The following is a 21,794-nucleotide window of genomic DNA, read 5'->3' as shown; positions in this document are numbered from 1 at the left end:
AGATGGGACACCCCTGCTCTAAATCTCAGTTTAAACTCCTGAGAGACACATATTGTTGGTGAAACTGCAAAACTGGTACAATTTAGGAGGATAATTTGGCATCATTTATCAAAACTACAAAAACATGGCATTTGCACCAGTAAGTCCACTTTCAGGCATTTATCCTACAGATACACTTGCGGATCTGCACCAAAAAGTGGGGTCTCTCTCCCCTAGCTCGGCCAGAAGCCAGGTCACCTACCCTCGGTCACTCGGGGGCCAGGACCCCTCTCCCTGCCCCTCAGTCAAGGCCCTCTCGATCCGGGAGGTGCTTCACACCTGGGCCAGGTTGGGGCTGGGCGCGCCTCACGTCAGTTGGAAGCAGGTGGGGAAGTCCCCGCGGCCTCGGGGTCTCGTACGCCTGCCCCCAACACCGGCCGAAGCCAGCTGCGACTCCATTTTTCTTTTTTTTCTCTCTCTCTCCTGGGGAAGGGAGGACCCGCGCCGCCGCGAAGCACAGCGACCCCGGCCCTGACACCAGCCGCCAGCCGCCGGTGGGCGGGGCTTGGAGGCCCGGCGGGGCGGGGCTCGGGGCGGGGCCGGCGTGGTGATGGCCCGGGTTGCCGCTGCCGCCGTCGCTGCCGCCGCCGCCTCAGAAGCAGGAACCGAAGTCGCCGCCGCCGCGGCTGCCTGGGTCGCCGGCCGACCGCGCGCTGGCTCGGTCGGGGCCCGCAGCCATGGAGGACTTCATCGTGATCTCCGACGACAGCGGCTCCGAGAGCTCCGGGGGCGCCCGCCCGAGCCGGTCGCGGAGGCTGCGCCGGGCCCTGTCGCGGACCCCCGGCGCGCTGCCCCGCCGGACCGTGGTGAGTGAGCGTCGCCTCGTCTGGGGGCGCGCGTCTTCGCGACCCTCTGCTGGGCCCGCCGCCCCCTTCCCACCCCCTTGCGCCTCACAGCTGCAGCCACTTCCCGCCTTGCCTCCTTCCGGGCCTCTCGGGCCCGGGGGAGCGCGGCGGGCCAGGGCAGAGACAGGGGCAGCCGGGCCTCCCGGGCTCAACGCTGAAGCCCGAGAGGACTGCGGCTGGAAAGCGGCCGAGCACATGGACGAGCTCCTGGCTCGCCTGCTGCAGGGGCCGGGGTCTCAGGCCGGGGCCGCGGGCGTCCTCAGAGCCTCGGCGGGACGTGGGAGCTCGGGTGTACTGGCCCTGGCCGAGGCAGCAAAGCGGGAGCCCGTAATTGTTTGGCCTGTGGTGGGCACAGATGTGTGCAGGGAGGTAACAGGAGCCCAGGCTGGTAGGGAGGGAAGCGCGGGCCTGGGCCAGATGGTGGCCGCGCTCCAGGGCCTGACTGCAGAGCGAGGGGCCCGATTTTGAAGTTGTACAGGAGGGCGATTTATTTCCTTACCAAGCAATTACCCCGTACCCAGCCCTGAAGGAACAGGGAAGGAAACCTCGCGCACTATTTCTGTTTCCCCCAGAACCCTTTCATTTTTATCATTCATGAGGTGGTGAATTATCTGCCTTTGGAGAATCCTGCATAGATGTTTATTGAATCCCTACTATGGACCGATGTTGCAGGGGCTGGGGCTACAACGGCGAACACAACATCCATGGTCCCCTCATAAGGTGATACATTCATCAGGTGGTTATTGAGGACCTACTCAAGGGGTGGGAAGTGGAGCTTTTCTCTCAGAAGGCTTCCAGCGATCTCCCCAGCCTCCCAGAGCCATCCCCCGGAAACACAAGGATTATCAAGCTGATGTGATGTGTATAGATCATACAGTTTACCATGCTTCCTATGCAAATACTCCTTCAAGACGTTTCCTAGCTTCTGCTGCCGCTGTTCCCTTTCCAGCTAGTTTACAGTCCCTAAACCTCCATTGGGAACCCCTTCTGTGCCCGAGGTACAGTGCCAAGTGCTAGACGATCACTATAGAATGAATAGCATACAAAACTAGTTAATATATATTATTTTTCAAGCAAGAGGGATTCTCAGTACGTCTTAGTAACAAATTTAGTTGAGTTAGACAGCTCATGAGGTAGTCAGAAGAGATTTCCAAGATAGAAATGACCCGACTTCATGAGTGAATGGATATGTCTAGGGCTGTCGCTGAATGTAGCGGACATGATGCACAATAAATATTTGTTGGATGAAAGAATGATTGAAAGAATATGGGGAGAGAGAATGGTTGAGATGGATGTTTTATAAGAGAAGTGCATATAAAAGTAGCAGCAGGCTTAGGATGAAGGAGATGCTGAATTCAGGTGGGACCTGTTGGATTTACAGTGTTAATAGGAAATGTAGATGGATGTGGCCAGCTCAGTAGTTGGAGAAAAGGCAAGAGTGGAGATATTTGGCAATCATGCAAACAGAAAGGAATATTGAAGGCCTAATAGTGACTGAGATCATCAAGGAAAAGAGTAGAGAGAGAAAAAAGGTGGAAGGAAAAAAATACTGCTTTCCTCCTAGTTCCTCCTCATTCCTATAGCCCCTTCTCTCAGTACCTGTTTAACTTTGTCCTTCTCACTTGCTTCCTTTCCTCCCAAGTGTTGTCCATTTTCCCTCATTCTGGTCCAGCTTCTCTCTTCAGTGGTTGGATGCCATCCTTATCCCAGTCTTTTGTGGTCTTTCACACACGTACATGGGTGTGCTCTCTCACCCTTCCCCTCCCTTGTGACCACTCAAGCAAGCATTTTGATCTGGAGCCTTTGAGTTGAATCGAAATGAAGGGCAAGTTCCAGAGAGCAGTACCCAATTTAAATCATGCTTCTCCAGATATTTATTCCAGCTCTCTAAAAGCTCCAAGCTTATTCTTGTTTTATCTTTTTTGCAAGTTAGATAAGGGTGGTATGATAACCATGTAAAAGATCAGAGGCATTGAGAGACTTGCAAGGTTATAAAGTCTAAAAGTGCCCTTTTTTCTGTAGCTTTTCCTGATGGCTCTGAGGTCAGAGAGACTTCTGAATCAGTATCTCCAACATAGCAACTATTTGAGTTTTGGAAAGTTCTGTCAGCTCTCAGCTTTTGAGCCTGAGAACATTAATGCCTACGTAGCAGGATGGTTTTAAATTTTTAATGAGACAAATGCAAGGAAAGGGTATCATATAAATGATAGCTTTTGCCACTTTTTGTGTTGTTTCTAAGCCCAGGCCTGTCCCTCTTGAGCTTCACAGGCAATGAGATAAAAGAAGCAACTTTCACATCTTTCTTTTTTTTTTTTTTTTTTTAAATAAATATTGCCTAAGGGAAAATAACTTGCTTGAACTTAAGAAAGCCATATCTCATAATGAAGTTGACATTTCTGAACTCTTTATTCTTAACCCGGGCTTTAGTCTTCACTTAGTTGATGAAGTGTGTTTCTGTGTTTATTATGGCTTTTTAGTTTGGGGTTTTTTGGTTTTTTACTTATAAAAGCAGAACATTTTCAGATAGTTAAATTTGTTGAACTAATTATACAATTTTTATAAATGTATAAAGAAGAAAATTAAAATTGCCCATAATCTCACCATCCAAAGATAACCAATGTTAACATTTTGATGTATGTCTATGCAAATGTTTACTTGTGAATGCACATGTGAATACATACATACCTGTGTGTCCTCCCCATACATGTTTTTATGACCTCCTCTTAATGGATATTATGCCTTCGTTTCTAAATTTTCTCTAAGAACCCAGTGAAAAATTCCCTCATAATCTTTATACTCTTGTTCATTTGTTTATTAAGTTCCTCTTAGAAGTTAGATTGCTGAGTGAAAAGGTGTGCCCTACTTTTGATATATGTAGCTAACCCTTGAATGACATGGGGGTTAGGGTTGCTAACCCCCCGTGCAGTTGAAAATTTACATATAATATTTGACTCCTGGAAAGCTTAACTACCAGTAGCCTACTGTTGACTGGAAGCCTTACCAATAACATAAGCAGTCAGTTAACTCATGTTTTGTATGTTATATGTACTCTTATGATAAAGTAAGCGAGAGAAAAATGTTAAGATCATAAGGAAGATAAAATACATTTACAGTACTATACTGTATTTGTCAATACCATAAGTTGACATCGTCTGTTTGCAAGATAAATCGTCTGTCTGAAATAGTGGACAACCATAGCTGCAGACCTTTATCTATGGTGCATCTCAAGCAATTCAACTTTCCTTATGATGTCATATGACTTTTCTCTGCTTCCTGGGAGCACATCCAGCATCACTAGTAGCATTTTGTATGGGTTTCATGGTGTTATTCAAGGTTTACGATATTACCCTACACATGATAAAAAGAAAAAAAAAGTGGAAAAAAAAAAACCCAGGAGAGAACACTTTTTACTGTAATATACAGTTTAGTGGAAAGTAATGCAGAAATTGATTAGTGTCACATGGCATTTTAAGTGGATATTCACCACACTTGAGCTCACCACCACAGCAGCTGGCGATGTCTGTGGTAGTAGTACAGTATTATCACAGTAGTACAGTGTGTTCTATGGTTAATTTTATGCAGTTGTGATACAAATTAAGAAAATAAAAAATAAATTTAAAGATATGCAATTGTGATTTAATATTGCATCTTTACATTTCTGTCAACTGCAGATGTCACCATGTATGGTCAGTAAGTGATTGTGTGCATAAATTTTGATAAAGTTTAACTTTGTATAATAGATTTGTGTTGATTTTATGGTAGTAAATGTATAGAATAGGCTAGTATCTACATGTATTTTATGCATTCAGGACATATCTTTGGCTTAGTTTTTTTCCATTTTTATATAGGCTATGGAGTTCGCCTGTGAGTTTTTCAAATTGTTAGAAATCCAAAAAATTTTCCAATATGTTTCTTAAAAAAAACTCTCTTGTAAGTGGATCCATGCAGTTCAAACCTGTGTTGTTCAGGAGTCAACTGTATTGCCAAATTTCCTACAGAAATTGTGCATTAATATTCTTACCAGTGGTATATGGCCAATCGTATCCCTTTCTCTGCTTCCTAGTCACCCCTAGGTATTGTTAAGTTATTCCATAAATATTTATTGAACACTTATTATATACCAGGCACTCTTAGAGGTGCTGGGAATACATCTGTGAAAACCAAGTCCCTGCCCTCATGGAGATTTCATTTTACTGAGGGGAGACAAATAGTAAACAACTCCATAAATGTAATGTCAGGTGATAATACAGAGTGTTAGGAAAAAAAATAAGGTATTTTTGTTCTTTTAATCTTTGCTGTTTGATAGCCAGATTCCATAAGATGTCATTATTTTTAATTTTTCTCATCGATTATGATTCATTTATTCAATAAGTATTTATTGAGCCTATGCTGTAACCCTGGGGACCAGAGGTGAACAAGATGATAATGGAACTACATTCTGCTGTGGAAAGATAGGCAGTAAACAAACTAACACATAAGAGAACAGTATAATAGAGAGTAACTTTGGTGGGATTGGGAACATTTGATTGTGTTTTCAGAGAAGGCCTCTCTGAAGAGTTAATATTTGATATGAGACTAAAATGACAACAAATTAGCTATGAGATCTAGACAAATAAGGCATTGTCAAAGGGAACAGCAAAACCAAAGGCTTGGAGGCAGGAATGAGTGTTCCGGTAAGGAATGACTTACTGAAAGAATGGAAAGCCAGTGAGGCTGGAATGTAATGACTGATGGACAGAGTCAGAAGAGATGAGAAGTAGGTAGGTTAGGTTCTAGGGCTTTGGAGACCACAATAAGGAATTTGGATTTTATCGTAATACAGTAAGACATGTTTGAAGGTTTAAGCAGGACAGTGACATGATTTCATTTACTTTTTTTTTTTTTTTTTTTTTTGAGACGGAGTCTTGCTCTGTTGTGTTGCCCAGGCTGGAGTGCAGTGGAGCAGCTCACTGTAACCTCCACTTCCCAGGTTCAAGCGATTTCCCCCACCTCAGCCTCCTGAGTAGCCGGGACTACAAGCGCGCCACCACACTTGACTACTTTTTGTATTTTAGTAGAGATGGAATTTCACCATGTTGGCCGGGATAGTCTAGATCTCCTGACCTCATGATCCGCCCGCTTCAGCCTCCCAAAGTGCTGGGATTACAGGCGTGAACCACCGCACCCGGCCTTGATTCACATTTTTTAGAGATGACTTTAGCTACTGTGAAAAGAAAAGATGGTAAGGTAGGGAGACCATATAATTTATCATCCAAATGGGAAACTTTGCAAATGAAAAGGGATGCTAACTGGACCAGGATGTCAAGCAACAGGTGAAAACTGGAACTGTCCCAAACAAACCAGAAGTGTAGTCGGTAGTCGCCCCACTGTAAGAGGGGAAGAGTGAAATTAGGGAGATCAGTTAGAAGGTTGGCTATAGTAGTCCAGGTCAGAAATAATTGTAGCTTGGACTGGAGTGGTGGTACAGACTGGGAGAGTGGAGGGATGTAGATATATAGTGAATAAAATCAACAGGTCCTGATAACTTGGATGTGGATAACAGGGGGAAAGGAAGGAATTAAGAAGGATGCCCTGAGTTCTGAAGCAGCTGAATGCATGTTGGTGTCATGCATTGAAATGAAACAGACTTGGAAGGAACAGGGTTAGAGGAAAGATTCAAGAGTTCTGTTTTGAAGGTATAAAACTTATGATGCCTGTGGAATAGCCAACTGGAGATGCCAAGTATAACATTTGTACTGAGTTTAGAGCTCAAAAGAAAAGTCCTGACTAGAGATACAAATTTAGTCTTGTTAGCACATAGGTTATAGTAAAGTCATTGGCCTGGATAAAATCATCTAGGTTGAGGCGACAAGAGGAAGAGCATCCAGGACCTAGCCCAAGGTAACACCATAGTGCATAGCCCAAGGGAGGAAGAGCAGCTAGTGAGGTTGGAGATAAGGGAGTGTGCTCACATATAGTAGAGCCAGACATCTTGCTTATGTTTATTGGAAACACATAGATGGTGTGTGTGAATTCCCTATGCTTGTCCTTTGCCCGTTTTTCTGTTAGGGTGTTTTAACGTTTCTTTTTTTTTTTTTTTTTTTTTTTTTTTTGAGACGGAGTTTTACTCTTGTTGCCAAGGCTGGAGTGCGATGGCGTGATCTTAACTCACTGCAACCTCCACCTCCGTGGCTCAAGCGATTCTCCTGCCTCAGCCTCCCAAGTAGCTGGAATTACAGGCATGCGCCACCACACGCAGCTAATTTTGTAGTTTTAGTAGAGATGGGGTTTCTCCATGTTGGTCAGGCTGGTCTCAAACTCCTGACCTCAAGTGATCCACCCGCCTCGGCCTCCCAAAGTGCTGGGATTACAGGCGTGAGCCACCACATCTGGCCAACATTTCTTACTCATTTGTAAAATCTACTCACGTATTAAAGACTGGTGTTGGTGGAATTGTATCTCCCAAAAAGATGTGCTGAAGTTCTAACCCCCCACTACCTCAGATAATGACCTTATTTAGAAACAGGGTCATTGGCAGATATAATCAGTGAAGATGAGGTCGTGCCAAGTAGGGTGAACCCTTAATCCAACATGACTGCTGTCCTTATGAGAAGAACACGTGAAGACACGGGAAAAATGCCGTGTGACAGTGGAAGCAGAAACTGAAGTTATGCAGCTGCAAGCCAAGGAACACTGAGGACTGCTGGTGACGTCAGGAGCTAAGAAAAAGGCATGAGACAGATTCTTCCCTGGGGCCTTCAAGAGAACATGGCTCTATAGACACCTTGATTTCAGACCTTTAGCCTCCAGAACTGCGAGAGGATAGATTTCTGTTGCTTAAATCCACCTAGTTTCTGGTAATTTTTACTTGGAAACTAATATAGCCTCCTGTCATACATGTTACGATTTTCTTTCAACTTTTGATTTTGTTTTTGTTTAATTACAGAGGTTTTACTTTTTTATATAGTCAATTCTACGACTCCTTTTCTTTATGATTTCTTAGTTGTCATGCTTATGTCAATCTAAGTAACAGACAGCGACTCTCTAAAAAGAAAGTTATATTTATTCAGGAATGGCATTGCAACAGGAGTATGTGAGCCATAATAAACTATGTATGTATTCAGGGAGGTAAAGGAAGGCAAAAGCTTTTAAAGGCAAAAATGAGGAGGATTACATAGTTGTTTAGAGATAATTATCCTTATCTACAAGGATTAATAACAAGGGTGGCTCCAGTCCAAGGTCAGGCAGGCAGTTGCTGGGCAGACATCCTCATGGAAGTATTTTTTTCTACAAGGTTGTGGTTTTTGCAGAGCCTTTTGTGGTACTTCTTATCAGGCATTTGTGCATAATAATCTTCCCTTCATGGCCTTCCCTAGCTCTGTTTGTCAAGGTTTTTCTTTCTTTCTTTCTTTCTTTCTTTTTGTAACATAAGTGACTCCATTTTGATACTGACAACTCACATTTCCCTCATTTGATCTAGATGTTTTCCCAAAAACATCACCAATCAGTTTGTATAATAGTTCAGGTTTTCGTGTGTGTTTTGGGGTTTTTTTGTTTTTTTGTTTTTTGCTTTTTTTTGAGATTTCACTCTGCCACCCAGGCAAAGTGATCTTGGCTCACTGCAACCTCCGCCTCCCGGGTTCAAGTGATTTTCCCACTCAGCCTCCCTATTAGCTGGGATTACAGCCAAGCGCCACCATGCCTAGCTAATTTTTTATTTATTATTATTATACTTTAAGTTCTGGGATACATGTGCAGAATGTGTAGGTTTATTACATAGGTATACACATGCCATGGTGGTTTGCTGCACCCATCAACCCATCATCTACATTAGGTATTTCTCCTAATGCTCTCCCTCCCCCAGCCCCCCACCCCACAACAGGCCCCGGTGTGTGATGTTCCCCTCCCTGTGTCCATGTGTTCTCATTGTTCACCTCCCACTTATGAGCGAGAACACACAGCATTTGGTTTTCTGTTCCTGTGTTAGTTTACTGAAAATGATGGTTTCCAGCTTCATCCATGTCCCTCCAAAGGACATGAACTCATCCTTTTTTATGGCTGCATAGTATTCCATGGTGTATATGTGCCACATTTTCTTTATTCAGTCTATCATTGATGGGCATTTGGGTTCGTTCCAAGTCTTTGCCATTGTGAATAATGCTGCAATAAACATACATGTGCATGTGTCTTTATAGTAGAATGATATATAATCCCTTTGGTTATGTACCCAGTAATGGGATTGCTGGGTCAAATGGTATTTCTGGTTCTAGATCCTTGAGGAATCACCACACTATCTTCCACAATGGTTGAACTCATTTACACTCCCACCAACAGTTTAAAAGTGTTCCTGTTTCTCCACATCCTCTCCAGCATCTGTTGGTTCCTGACTTTTTAATGATACCATTCTAATTGGTGTGAGATGGTGTATCATTGTGGTTTTGATTTGCATTTCTGTAATGACCAGTAATTATGAGTTTTTTTTCGTATGTTTGTGGGCCACATAAATGTCTTCCTTTGAGAAGTGTTTGTTTATATCCTTCACCCACTTTTTGATGGGATTGTTTGTTTTCTTCTTATAAATTTGTGTAAGTTACTTGTAGATTCTGGATATTAGCCCTTTGTCAGATGGATAGATTACAAAGATTTTCTCCTATTCTGTAGGTTACCTGTTCACTCTGATGATAGTTTCTTTTGCTGTGCAGAAGGTCTTTAGTTTAATTAGATCCCATTTGTCAATTTTGGCTTTTGTTGCCATTGCTTTTGGTGTATTAATCATGAGTTCTTTGCCCATGCCTATGTCCTGAATGGTATTACCTAGGTTTTCTTCTAGGGTTTTTATAGTTTTAGGTTTTACATTTAAGTCTTTAATCCATCTTCAGTTAATTTTTGTATAAGGTGTAAGGAAGAGGCCCAGTTTCAGTTTTTTGCATATGGCTAGCCAGTTTCCCAACACCATTTATTAAATAGGGAATTCTTTCCCCCTTGCTTATTTTTGTCAGGTTTGTCAAAGATCAGATGGTTGTAGAGTGTGGCATTATTTCTGAGGCCTCTGTTCTGTTCCGTTGGTCTATATATCTGCTTTGGTACCAGAACCATCCTGTTTTGGTTACTGTTGCCTTGTAGTATAGTTTGAAGTCAGGTAGCATGATGCCTCCAGCTTTGTTCTTTTTGCTTAGGATTGTCTTGGCTATACAGGCTCTTTTTTGGTTGCATATGAACTTTAAAGTAGTTTTTTCTAATTGTGTGAAGAAAGTCAATGGTAGCTTGATGGGGATAGCACTGAATCTATAAATTACTTTGGGCAGTATGGCCATTTTCACGATATTGATTCTTCCTATCCTTGAGCATGGAATGTTTTTCCATTTGTTTGTGTCTTCTCTTATTTCTTTGAGCAGTGGTTTGTAGTTCTCTTTGAAGAGGTCCTTCACAGCCCTTGTAAGTTGTATTCCTAGGTATTTTATTCTTTTTGTAGCAATTGTGAATGGGAGTTCACTCATGATTTGCCTCTCTGTTTGTCTATTATTGGTGTATAGGAATGCTTGTGATTTTTGCACATTTATTTTGTATCCTGAGACTTTGCTGAAGTTGCTTATCAGCTTAAGGAGATTTTAGGCTGAGACAATGGGGTTTCTGAGTATACAATCATGTCATCCGCAAACAGAGACAGTTTGACTTCCTCTCTTCCTAATTGAATACCCTTTATTTCTTTCTCCTGCCTGATTCCCCTGGCCAAAACTTCTTCTTTTTTTTTTTTTTTTTTTGAGACGGAGTCTTGCTCTGTCGCCCGGGCTGGAGTGCAGTGGCCGGATCTCAGCTCACTGCAAGCTCCGCCTCCCGGGTTTACGCCATTCTCCTGCCTCAGCCTCCCGAGTAGCTGGGACTACAGGCGCCCGCCACCTCACCCGGCTAGTTTTTTGTATTTTTTAGTAGAGACGGGGTTTCACCATGTTAGCCAGGATAGTCTCGATCTTCTGACCTCGTGATCCGCCCGTCTCGGCCTCCCAAAGCGCTGGGATTACAGGCTTGAGCCACCGCGCCCGGCCCAAAACTTCTAATACTGTCTTGAATAGGAGTGGTGAGAGAGGGCATCCTTGTCTTATGCTGGTTTTCAAAGGGAATGCTTCCACTTTTTGCCCATTCAGTATGATATTGGCTGTGGGTATGTCATAATAACTCCTATTATTTTGAGATACGTTTCATCAATACCTAGTTTATGGAGAGTTTTTAGCATGAAGGGGTGTTGAATTTTATCAAAGGCCATTTCTGCATCTATTGAGATAATCATGTGGTTTCTATCATTGGTTCTGTTTACATGATGGATTACGTTTATTGATTTGCGTATGTTGATCCAGCCTTGCATCCCAGGGATGAAGCCAATTTGATTATGGTGGATGAGCTTTTTCATGTGCTGCTGGATTCAGTTTGCCAGTATTTTATTGAGGATTTTCACATTGATGTTCATCAGGGATAATGGCCTGAAATTTTCTTCTTGTTTCTCTGCCAGGTTTTGGTATCAGGATGATGCTGGCCTCATAAAATGAGTTAGGGAGGAGTCCATCGTTTTCTATTGATTGGAATAGTTTCAGAAGGAATGGTACCAGCTCCTCTTTGTGCCTCTGGTAGAATTTGGCTGTGAATCCGTCTGGTCTTGGGCTTTTTTGGTTGGTAGGCTACTAATTACTGCCTCAATTTCAGAACTTGTTATTGGTCTATTCCAGGATTCAACTTCTTCCTGGTTTAGTCTTGGAAGGGTGTATGTGTCCAGGAAATTATCCATTTCTTCTCGATGTTCTAGTGTATTTGCGTAGAGGTGTGTGTAGTCTTCTCTGATGGTAGTTTGTATTTCTGTGAGATCAGTGGTGATATCCCTTTTATCATTTTTTACTGTGTCTATTTGATTCTTCTCTCTTTTCTTCTTTATTAGTCTGGCTAGCAGTGTATCTATTTTGTTAATCTTTTCAAAAAAACAGCTCCTGGCTGGACATGGTGGCTCACGACTGTAATCCCAGCACTTTGGGAGGCCGAGGTGGGCAGATCACAGGGTCAGGAAATCAAGACCATCCTAGCTAACACGGTGAAACCCCATCTCTACTAAAAATACAAAATCAAAATTAACTGGGCATGGTGGCGAACGCCTATAGTCTACTCAGGAGGCTGAGGCAGGAGAATGGTATGAACTCAGGAAGTAGAGCTTACAGGGAGCCGAGATAGCACTACTGCACTCCAGCCTGAGCAACAGAGCGAGAATCCATCTCAAAAAACAAAACAAAACAAAAACCGCTCCTGGATTCATTGATTTTTTTGAAGGGTTTTTCATGTATTTACCTCCTTCAGTTCTGCTCTGATCTTAGTTATTTCTTGTCTTCTGCTAGCTTTTGAATTTGTTTGCTCTTGCTTCTCTAGTTCTTTTAATTGTGAGGTTAGGATATCAATTTTAGATCTTTCCCGCTTTCTCCTGTGGGCATTTAGTGCTATAAATGTCCCTCTAAACACTGCTTTAGCTGGGTCCCAGAGATATTCTGGTACATTATATCTTTGTTCTCATTGGTTTCAAAGAACTTATTTATTTCTGCCTTCATTTGGTTATTTACCCAGTAGTTATTCAGGAGCAGGTTGTGCAGTTTCCATGTAGTTGTGCAATATTGAGTGAGTTTCTTAATCCTGAGTTCTAATTTGATTGCACTGTGGTCTGAGAGACTGTTATGATTTCCGTTCTCTTGCATTTACTGAGGAGTATTTTACTTCCAATTATGTGGCCAGTTTTAGAATAAGTGGTGATGTGGTGCTGAGAAGAATGTATATTCTGTTGATTTGGGGTGGAGAGTTCTGTACATGTCTATTAGCTCTGCTTGTTCCAGAGCTGAGTTCAAGTCCTGAATATCCTTGTTAATTTTCTGTCTCATTGATCTGTCTAATATTGACAGCGGGGTGTTAAAGTCTACCACTATTATTGTGTGGGAGTCTAAGTCTCTTTGTAAGTCTCTAAGAACTTGCTTTATGAATCTGGGTGCTCCTGTATTGGGCGCATGTATATTTAGGATAGTTAGCCCTTCTCGTTGCATTGATACCTTTACCATTATGTAATGCCCTTTTTTGTCTTTTTTGATCTTTGTTGGTTTAAAGTCTATTTTATTAGAGACTAGCATTGCAACCCTTGAGTTTTTTTTTGCTTTCCATTTGGTTGGTAATTTATTCCTCCATCCCTTTATTTTGAGCCTACGTGTGTCTTTGCCCATGAAATGGGTCTCCTGAATACAGCACACCAATGGGTCTTAACTCTTTATCCAATTTGCCAGTCTATGTCTTTGAATTGGGGCATTTAGCCCGTTTACATTTAAGGTTAATATTATGTGTGAATTTGATCCTGTCATTATGATGCTAGCTGGTCGTTTTGCCCATTAGTTGATGCAATTTCTTCATAGTGTCGATGGTCTTTACAATTTGGTACGTTTGGCCAGGCACGGTGGCTCACCCATGTAATCCCAGCACTTTTGGAGGCCAAGGTGGGCAGATCACAAGGTTAGGAGATCGAGACCATCTGGCAACATGGTGAAACCTTGTCTTTACTAAAAATACACATATTAGCTGGGTGTGGTGGCATGCTCCTGTAGTCCCAGCTATCGGGAGGCTGAGGCAGGAGAATGACTTGAACCTGGGAGGTGGAGATTACAGTGAGCCAAGATTGTGCCACTGCACTCCAGCCTGGCAACAGAGCAAGACTCCGTCTCAAAAACAAAACAAAAACAATTTGGTATGTTTTTGCAGTGGCTGGTACTGGTTTTTCCTTTCCATATTTAGTGCTTCCTTCAGGAGCTCTTGTAAGGCAGGCCTGGTGGTGACAAAATCTCTCAGCATTTGCCTGTCTGTAAAGGATTTTATTTCTCCTTCACTTATGAAACGTAGTCTGGCTGGATATGAAATTCTGGGTTGAAAATTATTTTCATTAAGAATGTTTTGGCCCCCACTCTCTTCTGGTTTGTAGGGTTTCTGTAGAGAGATCTGCTGTTAGTCTGATGGGCTTCCCTTTGTGGGTAACCCGACCTTTCTCTCTGGCTGCCCTTAATATTTTTTCCTTCATTTCAACTTGGTGAATATGATGATTATGTGTCTAGGGGCTGCTCTTCTAAAGATACTACTCGAGAATTTTTTCATATTTTTAGTAGAGACGGGGTTTCGCAATGTTGGCCAGGCTAATCTCAAACTCCTGACCTCAAGTGATCCACCCGCCTCGGCCTCCCAAAGCTCTGGGATTACAGGCGTGAGCCACTGCGCCTGCCAGTAGTTCAGTTTTGATATCCCTCAGTACCAGGATGGACCTATCCTGGATTGTTGGTCTGATTTCATGTTGGAGGGAGTCATTGACAACTAGGACTCAGTGTCAAACTCTTTTAGCCACGTTTGAGCAACAAGGAAGGTTTGGAGGGAGTGGCTCTCAAGCTAAGTTTACCTGGAGTTAATTATTAAGTTTAATTTTATCAGTTCCATAGGTGTTTCCTATCACCTCAAAGTGCTGGGCCAGCATTATTCTGTTAGGAGTTGTAGTTTGGCAGAATGTTAACAAGTAATAGCTACAAAGTTTAAAAAGAAAAATACAAAGTAAAATGATAATCTCAGTTTGTGTAATAGTTTTCAGCTATGAACCTAGGCTTCAAGGTTCAACTGAACTTTTGAATCAATTGAATAAATCAGATGACCATGGAGAACTAGGTGACACCTTTTGTAACCATGTGACCTGTTTTCTTATTTTGCATATATGGGTCTCAACTTTCCCAAAGGCCTTTATCTAGGTACAGCATAAAGTATTAGCAGCAGCACAGAAATTTCCTTATTTAACTAATAGATAATATAGACCAATTTTATCATCTAGGATCCCATGACTAGGTGGAATTAAAGCAGAGAGAGAGCAACAGTTGTATGAGGGATGTTGACAAGGTCGCCCACTAGGTGGACTAAAGGATCCCTTAAACCAGTTTCTGTCAAGTTACCAACAGAAGCTGCTGATTGTGAAATTTCAATTACACCGTTATCCTGCCAAGTGGAAAAGGTAGGATTAAGAGGAATAGGAGTCTGATTCTGTAGTCTTGTTTTAACGTCTAGGGAAGCAGCTGTTGGCAGCATGAAAATGCCAACTTATTGTCCTGGTTTGCAGTTGTGAACGTCTCTGGTTATGGCACTGGATGGTTTGGTGAACTTTCTGTGTGACCCGTCATCAGCCATGAGACTTGCCCCTTAAAATTGATCTAGTTTTAGCTTTTAGGATTTCAGGAACAGAGCAGTTCGTGTTTTTAGTAATTTCATGGAAGAAAGTAAGATTGGAGGAATCTAGAAGAATTTGAGATTTAGTTCAGTCTACCAGTATATAACAGGAACTCAAAGACAATGCTCAGGGCTATAATCTAAGAACAGATGTATTAACAGCCTTACTCACTGTAATGCTGGGAACCCTTGAAGCCAGGCATTATATGCACATTCTCAAATATGATGCTGTAGTCAAAGCCTTGGTAATATATATAACCAATGTTTCCAACTACATCCTGTTATAAAGAGAGAGCAAATTTTATTAAACTTATGTAAATAATTCTTGCCATAAAAAAATAAGAATACTCATGGATAGTTTCTAAATTTTAGAGGAGTCAAATAGGGACAAAAAATGTTGCCACCTTTGTTCACAAAAGTATACCAAATTACTGTAAACTAATAAGTAGCTTAAGAGAAAGAAAAGGTTTCCTTAAATCTAGAAAACAAAATATTTAAATAAAGAACCTCACCAGGCGCGATGGCTCATGCCTATAATCCCAGCACTTTGGGAGGCTTAGGGGAACAGATCACCTGAGGTCAGGGTTTGAGACCAGCCTGGCCAATATGGTGAAATATTGTCTTTGCTAAAAATACAAAAATTACCCAGAGTGGTGGCGGGCACCTGTAATCCCAGCTACTCCAGAGGCTGAGGTTGCAGTGAACTGAGATCGTGCCACTGCACTCCACCCTGAGCAACAGAGCAAGACTCCACCTCAAAAAAAAAGAACCGATAATGTTTCAAATAAAAGTCATAAAAACATTATCAGGATTGGGTGCCACAGCTCATGCCTGTAATCTTAGCCCTTTGGGAGGCTGAGGTGGGCGGATCACCTGAGGTCTGGAGTTCAAGACCAGCCTGACCAACATGGAGAAACCCCATCTCTACTAAAACTACAAAATTAGCCGGGTATAGTGGCACATGCCTATAATCCAAGTTACTTGGGAGGCTGAGGCAGGAGAATCGCTTGAACCCGGGAGGCAGAGGTTGCAGTGAGCCGAGATTGCGCAATTGCACTCCAGCCTAGGCAACAAAAGCGAAACTCCCATCTCAAAACAAAATAAAAATTAAAAAAAAGAAAACATTCATTCATTTCTTAATCTCATGTAATTAATTTTTGTTCTGCTTGATGTTGATTAGTAGTTTCATGAAGTCATCAATTTCTTCATTACAGTTCTGAAAAAAAAAATGTTAGTCCACTGATCTTTGTTACTAGGAATCTTTAAGAGTACTTATTAGAGTCTTTTTCATGAATCTGATTGCAAATGCTTTTAGAGAAGAATCATAACTGTGGATGAAAGAGAATAGCTATGGTTAAAAATCTGATGAAAGTCTACCATAACCAGAAAATGACAAGGAAATTTTATTATTTTTGTGTCATACAACATAGTAACCAGAATTGTGACTGATGACATATTAGATTTTTAGGAATTTTATGTAATATTGGAAGAAACATATCAATAATATACCCATAAATGTAATTAATAAAAGATCTTGTATCACTTATCATTTGACACTGCTTTCTGTACAATTCAGTATCTCAAATAGGCCTGACTTAGTTCAATATCTTTCTTTTATAAAGCTTTGAGAAGTTCTAGGACCCTCTGGTACATCCCAAAGTTAGTTCAAGGTCATAAAGACTTAATTTAGAATTTGATCCTGGGGAAGCCTGCTAACAATGTCAAAAGATTCAAAACATGATTACAGATCACTGTGAAACAATAGTCATTCATTTAACCGGAGTGATAAAGGCTTAAAAACAATATAGAAAGTTACATGGATATATTTTTTAAAAATTATTTTAACTCTTTCAAAGCTCAGTTTTCTTAAGTATTCAAAAAACCTAATAAAGACAGTATAAGAAATTATCTTGACAAAACATTAAATCTTTGTTTTTCAGGCCAGTTACCAAAAAGGTAAAGAAAAACTTATAGTATGCTTGCTGCTTCTTATGGGAAGCCTGTTTAGGTAACCTGGAAGTCAAGCCTGATGAAAAGATACTTGAATTTAATCAGACACAGGAAGAGTGTGTCCAAGGTTGTAAGCTTATACACCATATTATAGAGAACTTCAAATAGGAAAACTAGTAACTTGAGTAAGGGGATAGGAATACTGTTGTCCCTCGGTGTCTGCAGGGCATTGATTTCAGGACTAACTGCAGATACCAAAGTCTTCCCTTCCCCATGTCCCACAGTTAGCCTTTGCAGAACCCACAGATGCAAAAAAGTCAGCCCTCCATATACATGGGTTTCATGTCTGAAGAATAGTGTATTTTCAATCCATGTTTAATTGAAGAAAATTCTCATGTAAGTGGACCCACACAGTTCAAATCCATGTTGTTCAAGGGTCAACTGTACATAGCTCTTAGTAAAAGCATGGGAAATGTTTGGGTTACGTGGAACAATTGAGGCACATCAAGAAAGCCAGGGCCAGGCACTGTGGCTCATGTCTGTAATTCCAGCACTTCGGGAGGCCGAGGCGAGCTGATCACTTGAGGACAGGAATTTGAGACCAGCCTGGCCAACATGGCGAAACCCTGTCTCTACTAAAAATACAAAAAATTAGCTGGGTGTAGTGGCGCACATTTGTAACCCCAGCTACTCTGGAGGCTGAGAAAGGAGAATCGCTTGAACCCGGGAGGCGGAAATTGTAGTGAGCCAAGATCGTGCCTCTGCACTCCAGCCTGGGTGACAGAGTGAGACTATCTTTAAAAAAAAAAAAAAAAGTAAGAAATCCAAGAGCACAGAATCAGGATATACTGGAGGAAAACATAATTTTTCTAGGCCTTCAAGATAGAACATTTCAGTGTCAGGCCATAAAAGCAGAGTTAGAGCTGGAGAAAAAAGTTACAGAAGATGAAAAAGTTAAAAGAGAATTATCACCTCACCCAAACAAAAAGATATACCTTCTCAAGGAGAGAAAGCGAAAGACCAAAAGGCAGAAATGTCAGACCTGCAAATCACATTAAACAAGATACAGCAAAAGTTTAACTACTGAGATATGAATCTGAGAAGCTTCCACAGGAAAACTCTACCTCAAAACATGAAATTACCATTCTAAATGAAGAAGATTCATTTTAAAACTGATATTAGAGAAATGAAGACTGAAAAACAACAACAAAAAAAGCTGCAGTTCAGAAGATGGTTGAAAATTTAAGAAACAAATTTCAGAATTAGGTCAAAATCTCTTGCAAATTTTATTAAAAGCAGATTAATACTCCAAGAAAACATTGTTCTAATATAGGAGATCAAAATTTTAGTTTTTATATCAATGTGTATATAAATGTATATACACACATATGTTTCTTAATTGAAGCACAGTCTTTAGAACGACTTATAAGTACGTTTCTTCTAATTATAGCCACCTTGGTCACCACAAATTTCTTTTGTAAATTCATCCTTCGCAAATTTTCCGTGACATACTCAGACCTTCTATGGCATGTTTAGACCTTTAGTTTTGTCCTTGCTTCTTTCTTAAATAATTAGTCGTTTTACTTAAGGATAAAATTTAATTTCTTGCCTTATTTCTAATACAACAACAAATCTAAGACTTGCTTATTCATTTTAAAAACAGCTTTTCTAAAAAGAAACACTACCACATGAAATACACACATTAATTATAGGATACATCCCGGTTGTATGTGTATTATGGAAACCTTCCAGATATTAGATTATAAAATATGGTGTTATCAATTGTGTCAGTCATTTTAAAACAATTATCTTTTCTCCAAATTATTTGTAACTTTTTTTTTTAGAATCTCACTCTGTTACCTAGCCTGGAGTGCAGTGGCAGAATCATAGCTCATTGCAGCCTTGAACTCCTGGGCTCAAGTGATCTCCTGCCTCAAGTCTCCTGAGTAGGCAGGACTATAGGCATGCACCACCATGCCTGGCTAATTTTTTAAATTAACTTATTTAGTTTTTGGTAGAGACAGGGTCTCACTATGTTGCCCACACTGGTCTTGAACTTGCCTCAAGTGGTCCTACCACATTGGCCAGAGCCACCACACCTGGCCTGTAACACTTTTTTTTTTTTTTTTTTTTTTTTTTTTTTTTGAGACGGAGTCTCGCTCTGTCGCCCAGGCTGGAGTGCAGTGGCCGGATCTCAGCTCACTGCAAGCTCCGCCTCCCGGGTTTACCGCCATTCTCCTGCCTCAGCCTCCAAGTAGCTGGGACTACAGGCGCCCGCCACCTCGCCCGGCTAGTTTTTTCTATTTTTTAGTAGAGACGGGGTTTCACAGTGTTAGCCAGGATAGTCTCGATCTCCTGACCTCGTGATCCACCCGTCTCGGCCTCCCAAAGTGCTGGGATTACAGGCTTGAGCCACCGCGCCCGGCCCACATTTTTATACCAAATTATTTACTTGTGTTTCTGGGTTTTCCATAATGTTTCATTGATTTCTTTATTCAATACCATAACTTCCCTGTTTTATTTTTATAGTTTGACATATCTTTTGGGATTTTATAAAACAGTATATGTGTTAGGCTGTTCTTGCATTGCTATAAAAAAATCCCCGAGAATACTTATCTCTCACCTTATGCAAAAAATCAATTCAAGGTTGATCAAAGACTTTTATATAAAAATTTTTTAAAATTAAAAAACAGAAGAAATACCTGAGACTGGGTAATTGATCAAGAAAAGAGCTCACAGTTCCAAAGACTGTACAGGAAGCATGGTGCCAGCATCTGCTCACCTTCTGATGAGACTTCAGGAAGCTTACAGTCATGGTGGAGAGCACAGTGGGAGCTGGCACATCACATGGCGAGAGCAAGAGAGTGAGAGTGGGGGTGCAAAGGTGCCACAGACTCAAACAACCAGATCTCGCAATAACTCGTTATTGTGAAGACAGCAGCAAACCATGAGGATCTGCCCCCATGACCCAAATGCCTCCAACCAGGCTGCACCTCCAACCCTGGGGATTACAATTCAACATATGGGGAATACATACATATGTATGTATGTGTCTCCTTACTAATTTTCAAAAAAAAATATTGGCTATTTGTGCCCATTTATTCCCCCAAATGAATTTTAGAATAGTTTTGTCAAAGACTGCATTAGATTGTTTCTTTGAGTCATTTAATTATTTGTTGCATGGGGTTGTCCTATGCACTGTAGGATATTTAATAGCATCTCTGACCTCTACCCGCTAAATGCCTGCCAGTAGTAACCCCTCAACTTGTGACAATCAGAAATGTCTCCAGACATTGCCAAATAGCCCCTGGATGGGGGGTGAAATTGTACCAGTTCAGAACCATTGCATTAGTTTTATAAGTTAATTAAAGGAGAATTAATGTCTTTACAATATTGTCTTTCTAAGCAGAAGTACAGTATAACTTTCATTTTATGAGATTTGCTTCTTGGTGATCAGTAAAACTATAAGACTTCCTGGGGTTTGGTGCCCTTTTGTGGAGCTGGTGTTTTGATTCTGAATGACTATGAGCTATGTAGGGTTAAACATACCAATCATGGTAAGCATCACATAATAAGAATAGCTGGCATTTATGCCAGGCACCATGTCAAGTGCTTTACTTCGATTAACTCATCATCTTCGCTGCAACCCCATGAGGTAGGTAGTATTATTATCCCTGTTTGGTAAATGGGGAAACTAAAGTAGGTTCAACAAGATGCTAACTAGTAGAGCAGGTTTACCACCACTTGTCTCCATCTTTAAGATCCTGGGGCACACTTTCAAACCTCATGCCAGGTTTCCAAGGGAACATCGGGTGGAGATGCTAGTAGTAAATGGTTAAGCGGAAAAAAGCAAGTCACAAAATGTAATTCTATTTTTTAAACGGATGGTTTTGAAAAAATAGACCCACCAGAGTTTTTTAATCTGAAAATTGTTTTTCAAAACTCCTTTTTTGTTTTTTTGGTTTTTTGTTTTGTTTTGTTTTTTTGAGATAGAGTCTCGCTATGTCACCCAGGCTGGAGTGCAGTGGCACGATCGCGGCTCACTGCAACCTCCACTTCCCGGGTTCAAGCAATTCTCCTGCCTCAGCCTCCTGGGTAGCTGGGATTACAGGCGTACACCACCGCACCAAGCTATATATTTTTTTAACTCTTATCAGGTACTTTGAAAAATTACCTTCTCTTTCTCAACCCCTTCCCCCAAATATTATAAGTTAGTGAACTTATTAATATAATATTCACTACAGCTGTATGGAGCTGCCATAGAATAGAAAGCAAAATTCATCTACATTTTGAATTTAATACATCAGATGTGAAATTAACTTGGGTCTTAAATCAAGTTCAGCTTCCTTGTAAGCCTGCAGATTACTTCCAACATCCCTCATTCATCCTGAGCTGTCTTTGGGAGGTTGGTGGGTCTGGCTACCCACAAAGGCAAAGTGTTCCTTCCTGACTGGAAGAGATTTAGTTTTATATTTTTATGTTAGCTAATTTGTAAAGTATTACCTTATTCCAGTGGGTCTTTTAATAACAGCTTTATTAAGGTATAATTCCATACCATACCATAAAATTCTCTTAGTTGTACAGCCATCACCACTATCTAATTTAGAACATTTACTTCATTCCAGAAGGAAACCCTGTACCCGCCAATGGGTTCTCTGGTTTGCTTATGTTTTAAAGGTGCATAATCATATCATTCAAAAAATAAATTTTTCCCATTTTAAATTA

The 21,794-nt window shown here is 41.2% G+C and overlaps 1 protein-coding gene across 1 annotated transcript in view; it reads left to right on the top strand.

Annotated features, from left to right (window-relative positions):
- Nucleotides 1–567: 567 nt before the first annotated feature.
- The window catches only part of SIMC1 (SUMO interacting motifs containing 1), a 90,047-nt gene continuing 68,820 nt past the window's right edge, over nt 568–21,794 (top strand). The window contains exon 1 of the mRNA XM_030927159.1: nt 568–845. Within this exon, the coding sequence (XP_030783019.1) occupies nt 717–845 (129 nt within the window). The 5' untranslated portion in view covers nt 568–716. The remainder of the gene's footprint in view (nt 846–21,794) is intronic.

This window comes from Rhinopithecus roxellana, chromosome 3 (genome assembly GCF_007565055.1).
Source record: "Rhinopithecus roxellana isolate Shanxi Qingling chromosome 3, ASM756505v1, whole genome shotgun sequence".
NCBI lineage: Eukaryota > Metazoa > Chordata > Mammalia > Primates > Cercopithecidae > Rhinopithecus > Rhinopithecus roxellana.
The sequence above is the reverse complement of the archived record's forward strand: the minus strand, read 5'-3'. Positions and strand labels throughout refer to the sequence as shown.